Source organism: Grampus griseus (assembly GCF_964374135.1).
Source record: "Grampus griseus genome assembly, chromosome: 1".
Taxonomy (NCBI): Eukaryota; Metazoa; Chordata; class Mammalia; order Artiodactyla; family Delphinidae; genus Grampus; species Grampus griseus.
In genome coordinates this window covers 68,301,847-68,315,452 of record NC_139017.1, presented here as the reverse complement: position 1 = coordinate 68,315,452, position 13,606 = coordinate 68,301,847, and the positions used below count along the sequence as shown (strand labels likewise).

General features: G+C 45.2%; 1 protein-coding gene across 1 annotated transcript in view; it reads left to right on the top strand.

The window, feature by feature from the left end:
• The window catches only part of ATP1A2 (ATPase Na+/K+ transporting subunit alpha 2), a 60,800-nt gene that overhangs the window by 23,910 nt on the left and 23,284 nt on the right, over positions 1–13,606 (top strand). The window contains 7 exon segments of the mRNA XM_082655679.1: positions 7,159–7,334; positions 7,583–7,642; positions 8,580–8,672; positions 8,676–8,783; positions 9,379–9,492; positions 11,084–11,218; positions 11,444–11,561. Of these exon segments, the coding sequence (XP_082511805.1) occupies positions 7,159–7,334; positions 7,583–7,642; positions 8,580–8,672; positions 8,676–8,783; positions 9,379–9,492; positions 11,084–11,218; positions 11,444–11,561 (804 nt within the window).

Sequence of the window (13,606 nt, the reverse complement as noted above, 5' to 3'; positions counted from 1 at the left end):
TGGACGGCTGCCCTTTAGAGACTCACTTGTTACCTGAACAGCCCCTGTTGTCATTTGTATTTTCACCCCCAACCAAAGCACTCCGGGCCCACCGTCCCCTGTACTAAATGCAAGTCTCTCCTTTCCCCTAATCCATGGCCTCATGGAGTCCCCTCCCCCACTCCCCTTCCCCAGGCTTCCCTTCTGCCTGGCCTCAACCACCAAGCCCCTCGGGCATTTATCTCTTGTCTCCTCTAAGCTCACCCTGCAATCCCCGTGCCTAATCTCTCTAACAGGCTGGGTGGAGAAGGAGACGTACTACTGAGCCCGTTGGAAGAAGAGCCAAGCATGGGAAAGACGGGGGGTGGGGGTGGGGCCCTGAAGGTGTCGCAGGGATGGCGTTGGGGAGGGGTGGGAAACAGTGGGGTGGCATTTGGGGAGGAGACTTGGGGCGAGAGAATGAGGCAACTCAGCAGGCCGAGTTGCAGGTAGTGGGTAATTCAGCTTGGGGTGATTGCCCCAGAGGCCTGTCTAGGAGCAATCAGCCCAGACACTACGTGTCAGGGGTCCCTCCCCAGGTCCTGCTCTGCTGCACTCCACTTGCTGTCTATCTCACCTGAGGACCTGAGGGGTACCCCAGCCCTCCCCGGTCCCTGTTCCTTCACCCCCACCTCCCACTAGAACACATCAACACCGAAAGGCAAGGGTCTGTCTAGACCAGGAGGGGGACTGTCTCAGATCACCAGTGTCCCTTTATCTCTCCAACCTCACCCCACTCCCCACCTTCACCCCTCATTTGCTTCCTGCCCAACTCTGTCCCCTGCTTCCCCCTCAGACCTGGAAATCACAAATGGTGCCTCCTGGTGAGTGCTAGGGCCTGAGGCCAGAAAGGGAAGCCAGCCAGTTGGAGAAGCTGGCCCGTCTCCCAGTCAAAGCCATTTAGGAAGCGCCAGAGGAGAGCTGGGCAGACAGGTGGGAGAGGGGGTTATGGCGGAGCAGGGGGACAGGAAAGGAGAGAGAATGTCAGTTCAGGATGTCTGACATAGATCTCTGGGCTCCAGCTCTGTGACTTGCCCTTCAGAGCAGCGGTCCCCAACCTTTTTGGCACCAGGGGCTGGCTCCGTGGAAGACGATTTTTCCACAGACGGGGAGGGGTGGTGCAGGGGAATGGTTCAGGAGGTAATGCCAGCGATGGGGGGCGATGGGGGGCTGCGGATGAAGCTTTGCTCGCTCACAACCACTCACCTCCTGCTACGTGGCCCAGTTCCTAACAGGCTGCTGACCTGTATCGGTCGGAGGCCCGGGTGTTGGGGACCCCTGCTTTAGAGCACCCCGCCAGTAGAACCAATTCCAATGTCACCAGAGTAGCAGCAGAGGCAGGACCAGGAGGCAATCTGAGGGGCTTCACTGAGATTCCACACCCGTGTGCCCATGGTGTTCCCCACTGACCCTTGGTTTGTGGTCTGTTGGTCCCCGAGACCTAGGTGTCACAGATGCTCCAGTTCTCTCCACCATGTGTGCTTGGTAACACCTCGCCTTTTAGAATGCTAAGTCCTCGGAAGTTCCATGTGGTGCTGAGAGGGGGAGCTGCCAGCTCATTCCTTGCCCCTCCCTACTTCCCCTTCATGCCCATTTGGATGAACCTGCGTCACTCCCAGGCACTGCCAAGCCAGCCCTGGAAAAGGAGGTCCCTGGCCATAAGCTGGAATTGGGGTTGAGAAGTTCCCAGAAACGTCCTCTCTTCCAGGGACATGCAGAATCAGCTTAGGTCATGGGTGTGGTTAGGACCTCTGGACAGCAAGAGAGGGCGTTAGGAGACCTGCCTTTGACCTTAGACAGCAGGGCTGCTCCTCCCAGACCAACGCCCTTCGCCCTTCACGCTGATGATCATTGTGCCCAATTTCCCCTGAGATGAGGAGTTGGTTTCAGGTTCCTACAGGAAGATGCTTTTCCCTCCCTAACCCCCTCCCCACCTCCACTTTGCTCTGCAGGCAGCTCTGCCCATTCTCTAAGCCTGGCTTAGAGGGCTTAGGGAATGTCCTGTAGAGAGAATCCTAGATGAACCAAGCAAGTGTGAGAGACACCTAAGGAAAATGGAAGACCTAAGGCAGAAACGAAGGAAGCAAAAGAGACAAACCTCAGGCCCGTAGACAACCTCCCAAGGGCTATTACTTCATTACACTGGAACTTTACTTTATCAGAGGTACCTTGAAATAATGAGTCATTGCCTTGGGCTTGGAAAACTAAATGGGAAACCATATTAATTTGGGCCTGATTAATTTGAGATGTATTGACCATGGACAAAAGTTTATCTTTGCACAATCAATCAAATGGCATTTGCTTAGTAAATTAAGAGCATAGACAATATTGCTAGGGTGGCATATGTAGTCTCCTAAAACAATACTTTTGGGGCACTTTAGGGATATCCATTTAGAAATAGTGAATGCATGGGCCAATTGTCATCAGTTCTTATGTATTTGTTAAGAAACATTCTACAAGACCTTTACTTGGTGACCTTTTGTAAGATGTTAGTTTGAGGCACTACGTATGTACTTGAAAATAATAAAGTTGCATTTCTTTATGAAAGAAGAAATCCCTTCCATAATTCAGATTTCTGTCCTTAATACTTGCCTCCCTCCCAAACTGTGGTATTGAAACGTGTGCTGTGGCAAGATTTGGCTTGCAGAGGAAGCAATAAAGAGAGGGCAGGAGATAAGGACAGGAGGGAAACAATCTGGGAACAGACGATGTCAGTGGAGCAAGAGAGAGGGGAAGAAATTAGGTTGCAAAACAACCTAGATGAAAATACAGTGGGGCCTTCCTTCCTCGCAGGTGAACCCACCCCAAAAAACATAAAGGTTTTTCTAGCACAGGGAAGAGCCCATGAATCTATGGGCCCAAACCCTCAGGGCCACTTCTGCTTTTCTCTGTCCCAGAGCCAAATCAGGCCACTCTCGATATGAGCAGGTAGGGGAAGGAGATGGTGGGCTGAGGGGGCCCCGATGGCCAACACCAATTAACAGTCTATACTGTTCTGGGCGCTGTCTTTAGCGGGGGATGGAGGGAAAAGTAGATGCAATCCTTGAAATTCATCTAAGTAGCGGACATCTAAAACCTTCACGGACAGGGTGTGATGGGCAGTGAGGAGGAATGCTTCTATGCTGGGCATGGCGGGGTGGCCGGGTGGTGTGCGTGTCTCCCTAATAACTGGAGAAAGGAAGACACCAAACTTACAGCCCTGTGCCAGGATCTTGGAATACCCGTCAGGAGTCAGTTCTTGGCCCCTTTATTACAAGTCTAGCAGTGGTGGTGATGGTGATTGTAATAGGAGTTTTAGGAGAATTAACTGCAGCTCACTCTGTGCCATAACTACGTCAGACCTTTAGTTGTAGAGTCTCATTTAATCCCACCTCAGGACCTTTATTCTTGATGGTCCCTCTATCAGGAGGGACCTAGTTTCCCTAGTGACTCACATGCCTGGCTTCCTCGCTTTACACAGATCACTCCTTAAACATTACCTCCTCAGCAAGGCCCTCACAGACCTCACCAAATAAAATAGCACTTCTGGCATCTCTTTCACCATTCTCTTTGTTTCTAGTCATAAACACTAACTTGCTCAAATTTAGATAGATGAGTAGATATAGATAATATATTAAAATATATATTTTTAAATGTTAATATATTTTATTAAATTTTTATTATATTTTATATTTATTGAATATAATTTTAATATATTTTAATTTAATATATATATAATTCATATGTATACAAATATATACATATAGTATTTTGCTTATACTTTATTTGCCTGACTCCTTCTCCAGAATAAGTTGCACGTACACAGGGATTTTTTTCTCTTCACGACCTTTATTTACCACCTAAAATGATGCCTGACATGTATTGGGCAATTAATAAATGTTGGTTGAATGACTGAAAGAATCCTCTTCATCCAGTAAGAGGGAGACTATTGTTATCTTTAATTTACAGATGAGAAAACTAGGGCTTGCAAAGGCAAAAGTATGCATTCAGCTTCAAAGGTGGTAAGCATCATAATCAGGTTTCAAACCAAAGACCAGTCTGGCTACAGGGCAGCCCTCTTCACCACCAGGCCATACTTAGCGGCAACTGTGGGAACAGTAAACCTGTGGGCACGGAGTGAGCCTGATTAGCACAATGGTTTAGTGAACTGGGGAGGCTGCAAGGAGAACCAGGAATCTGTGGGCAATGAACATTTGACCAGAGGGGGTGGGCAGACCCAAGTGATTAGAACCAAAGGGAGAGGGCATGACCTTAAGAATGCAGTAGGGGATTAAGAGTCAACCATCTTAGAGGATCTTACTGAAAAGGTGAGAGAATCTTACTATGGGATATAATGTTAGAGGTTAAGGCCCACCTCTGACCCAGGCAGACATGCTTTCCATGCCATTTCCTTTTTAGCTACAGAATAGGAAATATGATGATTCATATGGGTACCCATATGATGGGTATCAAACCTTATAACATTAAGATAAAACCTGAAAATTCATCGTTCAACTTATTTTTAGGAACTATTTGTGGATGAACCACTCTGTGCTATTCTAAGGGCTGGGTGTAAAGCCGTGAATAAGCCTGAAAAGGTCCCCACTGTCATGGAGAAACAGACAAGAAGTCAACAGATAAATGGGCAGGATAATTTCAGAGGGCAAAAAGTGCAGTGAAGCCCACAAGTGATGGATTGAGGGCTGCATGTGAGAGTGGCTATTTTGGATTTAGCAATTAGAGAAGGCCTCTCTGAAGAGGTAGACTTTTGAGCTAAGAACTGTGGAACAGAACGGGGTTTCCAAAACTAATTTCACTTGATTTTATGTCAATAAAGTTGCCTTGAGGGATCTCCTATGTTCAAGGCTGGGCTAAATGCTGTTGTCACATAGATGATGCATAGATTAACTTAACAATTTTAACTTTAATTTTAACCTTGCTCTTAGGGATTTTATGATCTACATTAAATACAAAGGCTGGGAGAAAATATTTGTAATGTATATGAAAAGGCATTGGAACCCCTTCAAACACATCAATAAGGAAAAGAAAACAATGGAAAATTGGGCAAATGGTAAGAACAACAATTCAGAAAAAGGAAAATGAAGTCCAGAAAGCCAATAAATATAAGAAAAAGATGCTACATAGACAATAAAGAAATGCAAATTAAAACTGTAAGATACCAAATTTCACCAATTATAATAGGAAAAATGAAAACGGTCAAGGTCATCCAATATAATCAAAGGTGTGGAGAGTGGACATTTTTGCATCTTGTTGCTGGGATATGGATAAGAAGAGCTCTTTTGAAGAGCAATCTGGTAGAACATTTTAAGGTTTTAAATAAGAGTATCTTATGATTCAGCAACAGGAATCGATTCTACATAAATTGAAGCTCAAGGGCCGAAAGTACTATATATAAGGATGCCACTGCAGCAGTGCTTTCAGTGGTTAAAAAAAAAAAAAGGAAAATATCCTGTAAATCCATCCGTAGTGAGAATAATTGAATAGACCACCGTCAATACAGAATATGGCATGCCTTGTGGCCATTAAAAAGCAAATCTTTACATAAATGAAAGGGGAGCTGAATGATGCTATAAAAGGTAAGACTCTACCTCCTTATAGATACTATTGGTATAAATGTAGAAAAAAACCTGGAAGGATACCCAGCACACTGCCAACAGCAGTAACATCAGTCGTGGGGAATCTGAGTCTGGGGGGAGAGAAAGTGGGACTTTCTGTTTTTATTTGGTACACTTTTAATAGAGAAGAAAAATCTTATCCAATCTATTAAAGAAACAGGCTATTATTTGTCCCAGCTGGGAAGGGAAAATTTCTATTTCTGAATACTGAAGGAGGGTTACATCAGCACCAAGATGGATGTTTTCTGATCCAGTCATATTTTTTAAAAGCATGCCAAGCCAAAATGCAATTAAATAAATACCCAAAAATAGAAAGGGAAAATGTATGTTGACATGCATAACTGAAAAAAAAATGTGTACATTATAGAAATACACAGCTGCTTCAGATCTTTTTTCAGAAGGAGGGAGAGTATAATTTACACTTAAAACATATAAAGTTAATACAGTCAAACCACTTACTGAGATGTCAAAGAAGGTGAATGGAAGAGAGAAATATGTCGTACTAAAGTGAGGAAATTCAGGGTTATTACGTGAAAAGCGTATTTTTAGTCTCACTGAGAAGAGCTGCACATTAAGCTGCAGGTAAGACTTATAATATTTAATTCAAGCTATATATTGAGCACATACTATATAAGTCACACGTCGTGTTTTACATGGAGCACCCTGCTTTAATCCTTACTTTTGCCACCCTACAATGCAGTTGGTAGCCCCCTTTACCAATGAAGAAAGAGAGGCACAGAGAGGTTAGGTAACTTGCCCAAAGCCACACAGCCAGTAAGCAGCAGAGTCAGGACCCAAACCCAGGACAGATTCAAAAGTCCAAGATCTGACCTATTCTGCTATCTGATCTCCTACAACCAAAAGCTCAAAGTCAATGTCTGTGGGCAGGGCACCTCAGCAAACACACACACACACACACACACACACACACACACACACACACAGACTGCCTGCTTTATTTTTTGAGTCAGCTATCTAGGGTACCTCTGAGTCTCGGAGGTTAGCAGGACCAGACTGGGACTTTGTTCTAGCCTTGCCATCAGACTGCAGTTCTCTCTGTGGCAGAAACTTCTCCAATCATTCTCAAACCCAGAGACTGAGACTTGTGGATTCTCAGTTAGAACTTTCCTGAGGTCTTTGTGACAACAGGCCTGGTTGTTGCCTCGGTGCTGGGGGGAGCTCCCAGCGTGCCCTGAAGCCCACTGCACTTCCCACCTGCTCAGGGCCCTGCAGCATCTTCATCACTTAGGCACATAGTACTCTCCACACTTCATTTCCTCGACTCCCTCTCTTCACCCCTCTCCTTCCTGTACCTCAGGCCCCAGGCTCCTCTCATCCCTCCTGTGCCCTCCTTCCTGACGCCTCGTCCTCCTCCATCTAGGGCTTCACCGCTGCCGCCTGACCACCCTCCCTCTCTCTCTCCTTCAGTCCTCCCCCGGCTCAGCCATTCTTCCTCTCACCCCTCTCCCCCTCCTTCCTCCTGATTTCCTCACACCCCTCACTCTCTTTGCTTTCTTCCCACCAGTTGATCTGGTGCGGCCATATCCAGGGAAAGCCATGGGGCTTGGAGGGAGAAAAGGGACCATGACACCTCATGAGCAGAATCCAAGCCCAAGACCTAAGGGTCCTAAAATGAGTAAAAGAAAGATGAAGAGGACAAAAAAGAGAGAGATGGAGGACCTGAAGAAGGAAGTGGTCATGGTAAGAACACCCGAAATGGGTGCTGACAAATTGCCCTCCAAAAACCCCTCTCAACCCTCAGGCTTCTAACGTCTCACCTTGAAAACTGATCACACAGGCCAGTGCCACCTCCCTTCCCCAAAATGTTTCCCCTAGAAATGATGCATCACTCCCTGTCGCTCAACCAGTGCCACCTCTCTTCCCTGAAATGTTTCCCCTAGAAATGATGCGTCACCCCCTGTCCCTCAATGACTCTACTGTCCCCTCAGGATGATCACAAATTAACCTTGGACGAGCTGAGCACCAAATATTCTGTGGACCTAACCAAGGTGAGTGAAGGAACTCCCTGAGGGAGGCAGAGGGTCTCCATTCCCGACCTTGAGGCTGCCAGGACAAAAGCAGGGCTAGAAATCTAGCCCCTAAGTTCAAGGTCAATGTTCTTACCCTTAACCTGCGCCCAGCCAAGGACACACACTCAGAAAAAGATGAAATGGTAACTACGCAAAGAGAGTTCAGGATTCGATGAGAGAATGAGGATGGGTTAGGGCAGCACCTCTCAAACCTTTGTCCTCGGGACCCATCAAGGACCCCAAAGAGCTTTTGCTTATGTGGATTACGTCTACTTAGATTTATCATATTAGAAATTAAAATTGAGAAAATTAAAAAGTATTTCCTAACTCATTTATAAACAACAATTATATATTAGTACAGATAATATTTGTATGACAAATAACTCTGTTTTTCAAAACAAAAAAATATTAGTGGCATTTTACATTTTTGCAAATCTCTTTCATGTCTAGCTTTTTATTAGAAGACAGCTAGATTCTCATATATTTTCAGCATTAACGCTATTGTGCTATCATGTGCCCTGTAGCCTTAGGAAAATTCTACAGTATACTTAAGAGAATGAGAGGGAAAAAGACAAACAATTTAGTATTATTCTGAAAATTGTTTGACCTTGTGGACCCCGCCTGAAAGGGTCTCAGGACCCCATGGGTCCCCAGACCACACTTTGAGAACTGCTGGTTCAACAACAAAATCATTTATTACTGCTATTATCACTATTACTGCTGCTGCTGCTACTCTAACCACTAATACAACGACCACAAATAAACTTAAATAAAAGCCCTCAAAATGTAAGTTCCCCTAACTCTAGAATTTCTTCATTGGAGGGGCTTGGGATGGCCATCTGGTAACCAAGGAGGAGCATGGGAGACTGGTCCGGTTTCATGGTTCTCCATCCATTCCTATTTCTTTTCCACACAGGGCCATAGCCCTGAAGAGGCACAGGAAACCCTGGCTCGAGATGGACCCAATACACTTAGCCCACCCCGTACCGCTCCAGAATGGGTTAAATTCTGAAAACAACTGTTTGGCGGTTTTTCCCTCCTACTGTGGACTGGTGCCAGTCTCTGCTTCGTGGCCTACGGCATCCAGTTATATTTCCATGAGGACCCTACCAAAGATAATGTGAGTCTGTTCAACTACTACTGCCAAGCCCAGTGTCTGCTTAGCCCTCGATACTCTTCTGCTCAGCAGCCTAGCCCTCCTGAAGTCCTCTGGCCCAAATCCCTATACTCCCAGGATTTTCTAAGGAAGCTTTGGTCCTTCCTGGTTTCCCTCTTATCTAGATAGCTCCTGATTCAGCTCCCTGAGATACAACGTTCCCCCCAGAAACCTGCTGTCCTTTGATTATCTTCCCAACTGGTCATCAAAGCACTTTGCTGTCCATTCTCTTTCATAGAATTTTAATCTCTTCCTATCCTTCCTCTCCATCTCCCTCAATAGCCTCACTCTACCCCATGAATAGCCTTCCTGGAGAGGAAGATATAGGCTTTCTCGGGCCTGGGATTTTGCTGGCCCCTCACTGTAGCTCCAGGTTCCTTCACAAGGAAGCCCGGAGAACCGGGCCTGTCTCAGACACTTCTCAGCCCCTGTGCTCTCCCACCGAGTCCCATGGTTTCTTCCACCTGGAAAAATGGCTGTTACCCTTGCAAGCTGACTTTCTGAGGATGAAGAGGAAGAAAAGGACCTACTGATGAGCCCTTTGTTTCCCAACCCCCAGCTGTACCTCGGCATTGTACTAACAGTCGTGGTCATCATCGCTGGCTGCTTCTCCTATTATCAGGAGGCCAAGAGCTCCAAGATCATGGAGTCTTTTAAGAGCATGGTCCCTCAGGTAGGATTCATGTGGAAGGTTATAGTGGGAGGATGTGTCGAATGTAGCCAAATGCATGATTTGTATGTCCCCTGAAGAATTATTTCCTACCGTGAGTGAACTGAGTGAGGCTGGTAATGAGGGTGACATTCACTTAGGTTTTACTCTATCAGGCCTCAAAAGTACCCCGAGAAAAACACAATAACATCCATGAAGTGGTCTGGTCTGGAAGGCATGATCTGAATCCAATGAGCATAATCTGAAACCCCAAATCTTTTAGGGTTCTATTCCAAAAATGGCGGTTGGGGCAAAGGGAGGGTGGATTCTTCAAATGTCGATGGCCTTAAAGACAAAGAACAGCGATGGAAGTGATCCGGATTAAAGGAGGCTAAAGAGACATGACAGCTAAATGTAATATCTGACCCAAGACCAAATCCTGTGCTGGAGCAGAAAATAATGCTGTAAAGGATATATTGGGTCCATTGACAAAACTGGAATGCAGACAGCAGGTGAAAGTATTGTGGCAATGTGAAATTTCCTGAATTTGATGACTGTATTATGGTTATTTAATATCCTAATTCTTGGGAAATGCACATTGAAGTATGTACAATAAAAGATCATGATGTGTGTAACTTGCCCTCAAATAGTTCAGGAAAAAAGGTATTTACATACACACATATAGAGAGACAGGGAACAAATGACAAAGCAAATGGGGTAAAATGCTCACAGATGAATCTGGGTACAGGTTATATGGGTGTTCTTGGTACAATTTTTATTCTTGCAACTCTCTTGAAAGTTTATATTATTTTCAAATAAAACTTATCTAAAGAACCTGGAAATAATATGACAGTAGAAGGGGGTTCCTAGGCACAGGGCTTGAAAACTTGGAAAGGAATAGGCCCCAAAGTTTCCCCATGACACGATGATGTTCTAGCATTATAGCCCAGGAGCTTCTTCTGCCTTTGGTGTCAGCATAACTTAATTCCTTCCTCGGGTAAGAGTTCAGTGGGAAACGTTTCGGTAGAATGAAGTAGGAGTTTGGAGACTATCAGTTTTTGCTGCTAAACAAGCCACCCCGAAACATAGTGGCTCAAAGCAATGAACATAGTATTTCTCACAGTTCTGTGGCTGGGCTGCTCTTCTGATCTGGGCTGACCTTGGCTGGTGCTGGGTGGCCTTGCAAGACTTCATTCAGGTGTCTGGGGCCTCAGCTGAGATGTCATGGACAGCTGGGGCCTCTCTCCTTATCATCTTTCTCCCTCCAGGAGGGTAGCTTGAGCACATTCAATATGGTGGCAGAGGGCAAGCCCCAGTGTGCAAGCACTTTCTCTGTGCCTGCTTGCACTACATTTGCTAATGTCCTATGGGCCAAAGCAAGCCATACAGCCAAGCCTAAGTGTAGGAATGGAAAGATAGACCTCATAGTTTAGTGAGAGGAGCATCAAAGGGCCCTGCAGACAGCGATGGTAAGAATTTGCAATCTACCCAAGAGACCTTCGAGAATGATGTGGTGAGTGACAGTGTAAGAAAAGGGAATCAGAGGGAAAGAGAGCAGGAACTGGATGAGGGGAGCAAAAAGCTTTGGAAATGACCCTACACTATCTTCCCACAGCAAGCTCTGGTAATCCGAGGCGGAGAGAAGATTCAGATCCCTGTACAAGACGTGGTGGTAGGAGACCTGGTAGAAGTGAAGCGGGGAGACCGGATCCCTGCTGACATCCGGCTTATCTCTTCACAAGGATGTAAGGTGAGGGGATGTGAAACGCTATGGAAGGGGGCCAAGAATGGTCTTAGAGCACTGCAGTGACCTGGACTCAGTTCAAAAAAATATGATCTTATTGTTCAGAACCTTGAGAAGTCACAAGTGCAGATCTGAGGTTACAGTGGTGTGTAAGTTTATGCTTCTCTCTGCATGTCAATAATGATGATGTTGGTGCTTTTTTTCCATGACCTGTCCTCTCTCCCATCCCAGGTGGACAACTCATCCTTGACAGGAGAGTCAGAGCCCCAATCCCGCTCCTCTGATTTCACCAATGAGAACCCTCTGGAGACCCAAAATATCTGCTTCTTCTCCACCAACTGTGTGGAAGGTGAATATCGCATCATAAGTAGCCTACATTCAAAAGCAAAGATTGAAACAAAGATTTCCAGACCTCTCTATCTTCTAAGGGCAGTAGGGAAGGTAACAGCCAGTAAATAGTCTACGTTCTTCATCCCTCATGAGCTATACAAACTTTGATGAAAGGTCAAAGCCATCATTTCCACATCTGTGCACTGATGATACTAAAAGTCACTACTCCATAGATTTTTATGTGGGTTAAAGGAGATAATACACAATAAAATGCCTAGCACAAGACCTAACACACTCTAAGTGCCCTGTAATTGTAGCTATTTTTACTCTATCTAGTGAATGGACTATGCTCTATGAGCTGAAAATAGCACAGAAGGGAGGAAAATTATTCAGCTCTGCTAAGTCACTCTTCTCCTGAAGTAAGCCCTAACTTCTCACTATCCCAAGAGAGGGTACTGACATTGGAAATCTGAGTTACCAGAGGTGCCACTCACACCTTTGGCTTTGTTCTTAGCATCTAGGGCATCCTTGAACTGGGAGACAGCTCTGGCCAAAGTGGTACCAATGGGCTCAATATCATTACGTCAACCTCTCCTTCATCCTTTCTGCTTAAGAAGACCTGCAAAACTCTCTGGAACACACGTGAAAACCATCATTTATGCTTAAGAATAAATGTTTGGGTGTCTAAGAAATAGCTATTCTTTGATTGAATGCCTAGCACGTGTCAAGTGCCACAGAAATCTGATTCTAACAAGACTATACAACAGATATTACTCCTATTTTACACATGAAAGCCCAAGGTTCAAAGAAATTAAATGCAGCACCCGAGAGCACAACTCAACAAAAAAGAGGAGGATCAAGGATTCTAATGAAGGTCTGTCTCCAAAGCCCATGCTCTTTCCACAGAACCTCCCCTGGAATAAGGCTTGCTAATGACCCCTCTGGTAATAAAATTATTTAATTTGGAAATAGCTTAAAGGAGTAGAGTACCATTAAGACTGAAGAAGAATCCAACTAGAAAATAAAATATATATTAAAAAAAATTTTTAACTTGATTGAACAGAAAGATGCAAGTTAGCAAGCTTCCTCCAAAAACATGAGATTCCTATTATTAAATTTTAGGAAGAAATTTGCTCAGATTTGTCCTTCCAAAGTAGGCTTTTCATCAACAAATTATATGCTTCAAATAACAGGCAAAGTGGATGATGGAATTCCATCTAAGAAACAGGGATCTGACTAGAATAGAGAAGGCTTTTAATAGGAGGCTAGAGGGACCCAAGATGTGACCAAGAGGGTGGAGTTAGGTTGAAGGAGCTCTTGACTGTTAAACTGAGGAATCCCTGTGCAATCTGCAAACAGGTAGCATCACTTTAACCTTTATCCTAGGCCCTTGCCTCTCTGCTTTCATCACTGTGGCCCTTGACAGGGCTGCTGGTACAAACATCTCTCTTTGGGTTCTCATGCATCTTCATGGGGGGTAGGGGGGAGATGGTAAGCTATTTCTCTGGCATTGTATAGAAGGCGTAGGAAGAAGTCAGTCTAGCCTGGAATATGGGAGGCTTGGCCTTCTTAACCTTCCCCAAGGTTGACATCAACCTTCCCCCTCTCTAGACACATTGGGATTAGTTATTAAATCCTGTCTCTCCAAGCATGGGGAAAACCATAGCAGAAGGAAGAAAAATGAAGAACTAGATTAAACCACGGCACAAAATGGCTATAAGTGACACCACACCCTAACCACCCCTACCCCCTGCCAAAATAAACCCTCTCAGCACCTCTCAATTATTTTAGTATCTTCCTGCTCACCTGCAGAGTGCCTCATACTGTGAGGCGTTCCAGAACCACTCTTCACATAGCAGTGACCTCACGCGTCCGCTGTCGGTCGGAGCAGAACCTGCTCTCAGACTCATAATGCTGAAGGTGACCTTGAAAATGGACTGGCCGCTCCATGCTATGGTGTTCGTGGGAGCTGCAAGATTAGAGCTACCCTGCAAGGCGTATGTGTGATTCTCTAGCCATCCTTCTGGAGACCTTAAATTCATCTAAATGGAGAAAAAAAACAAA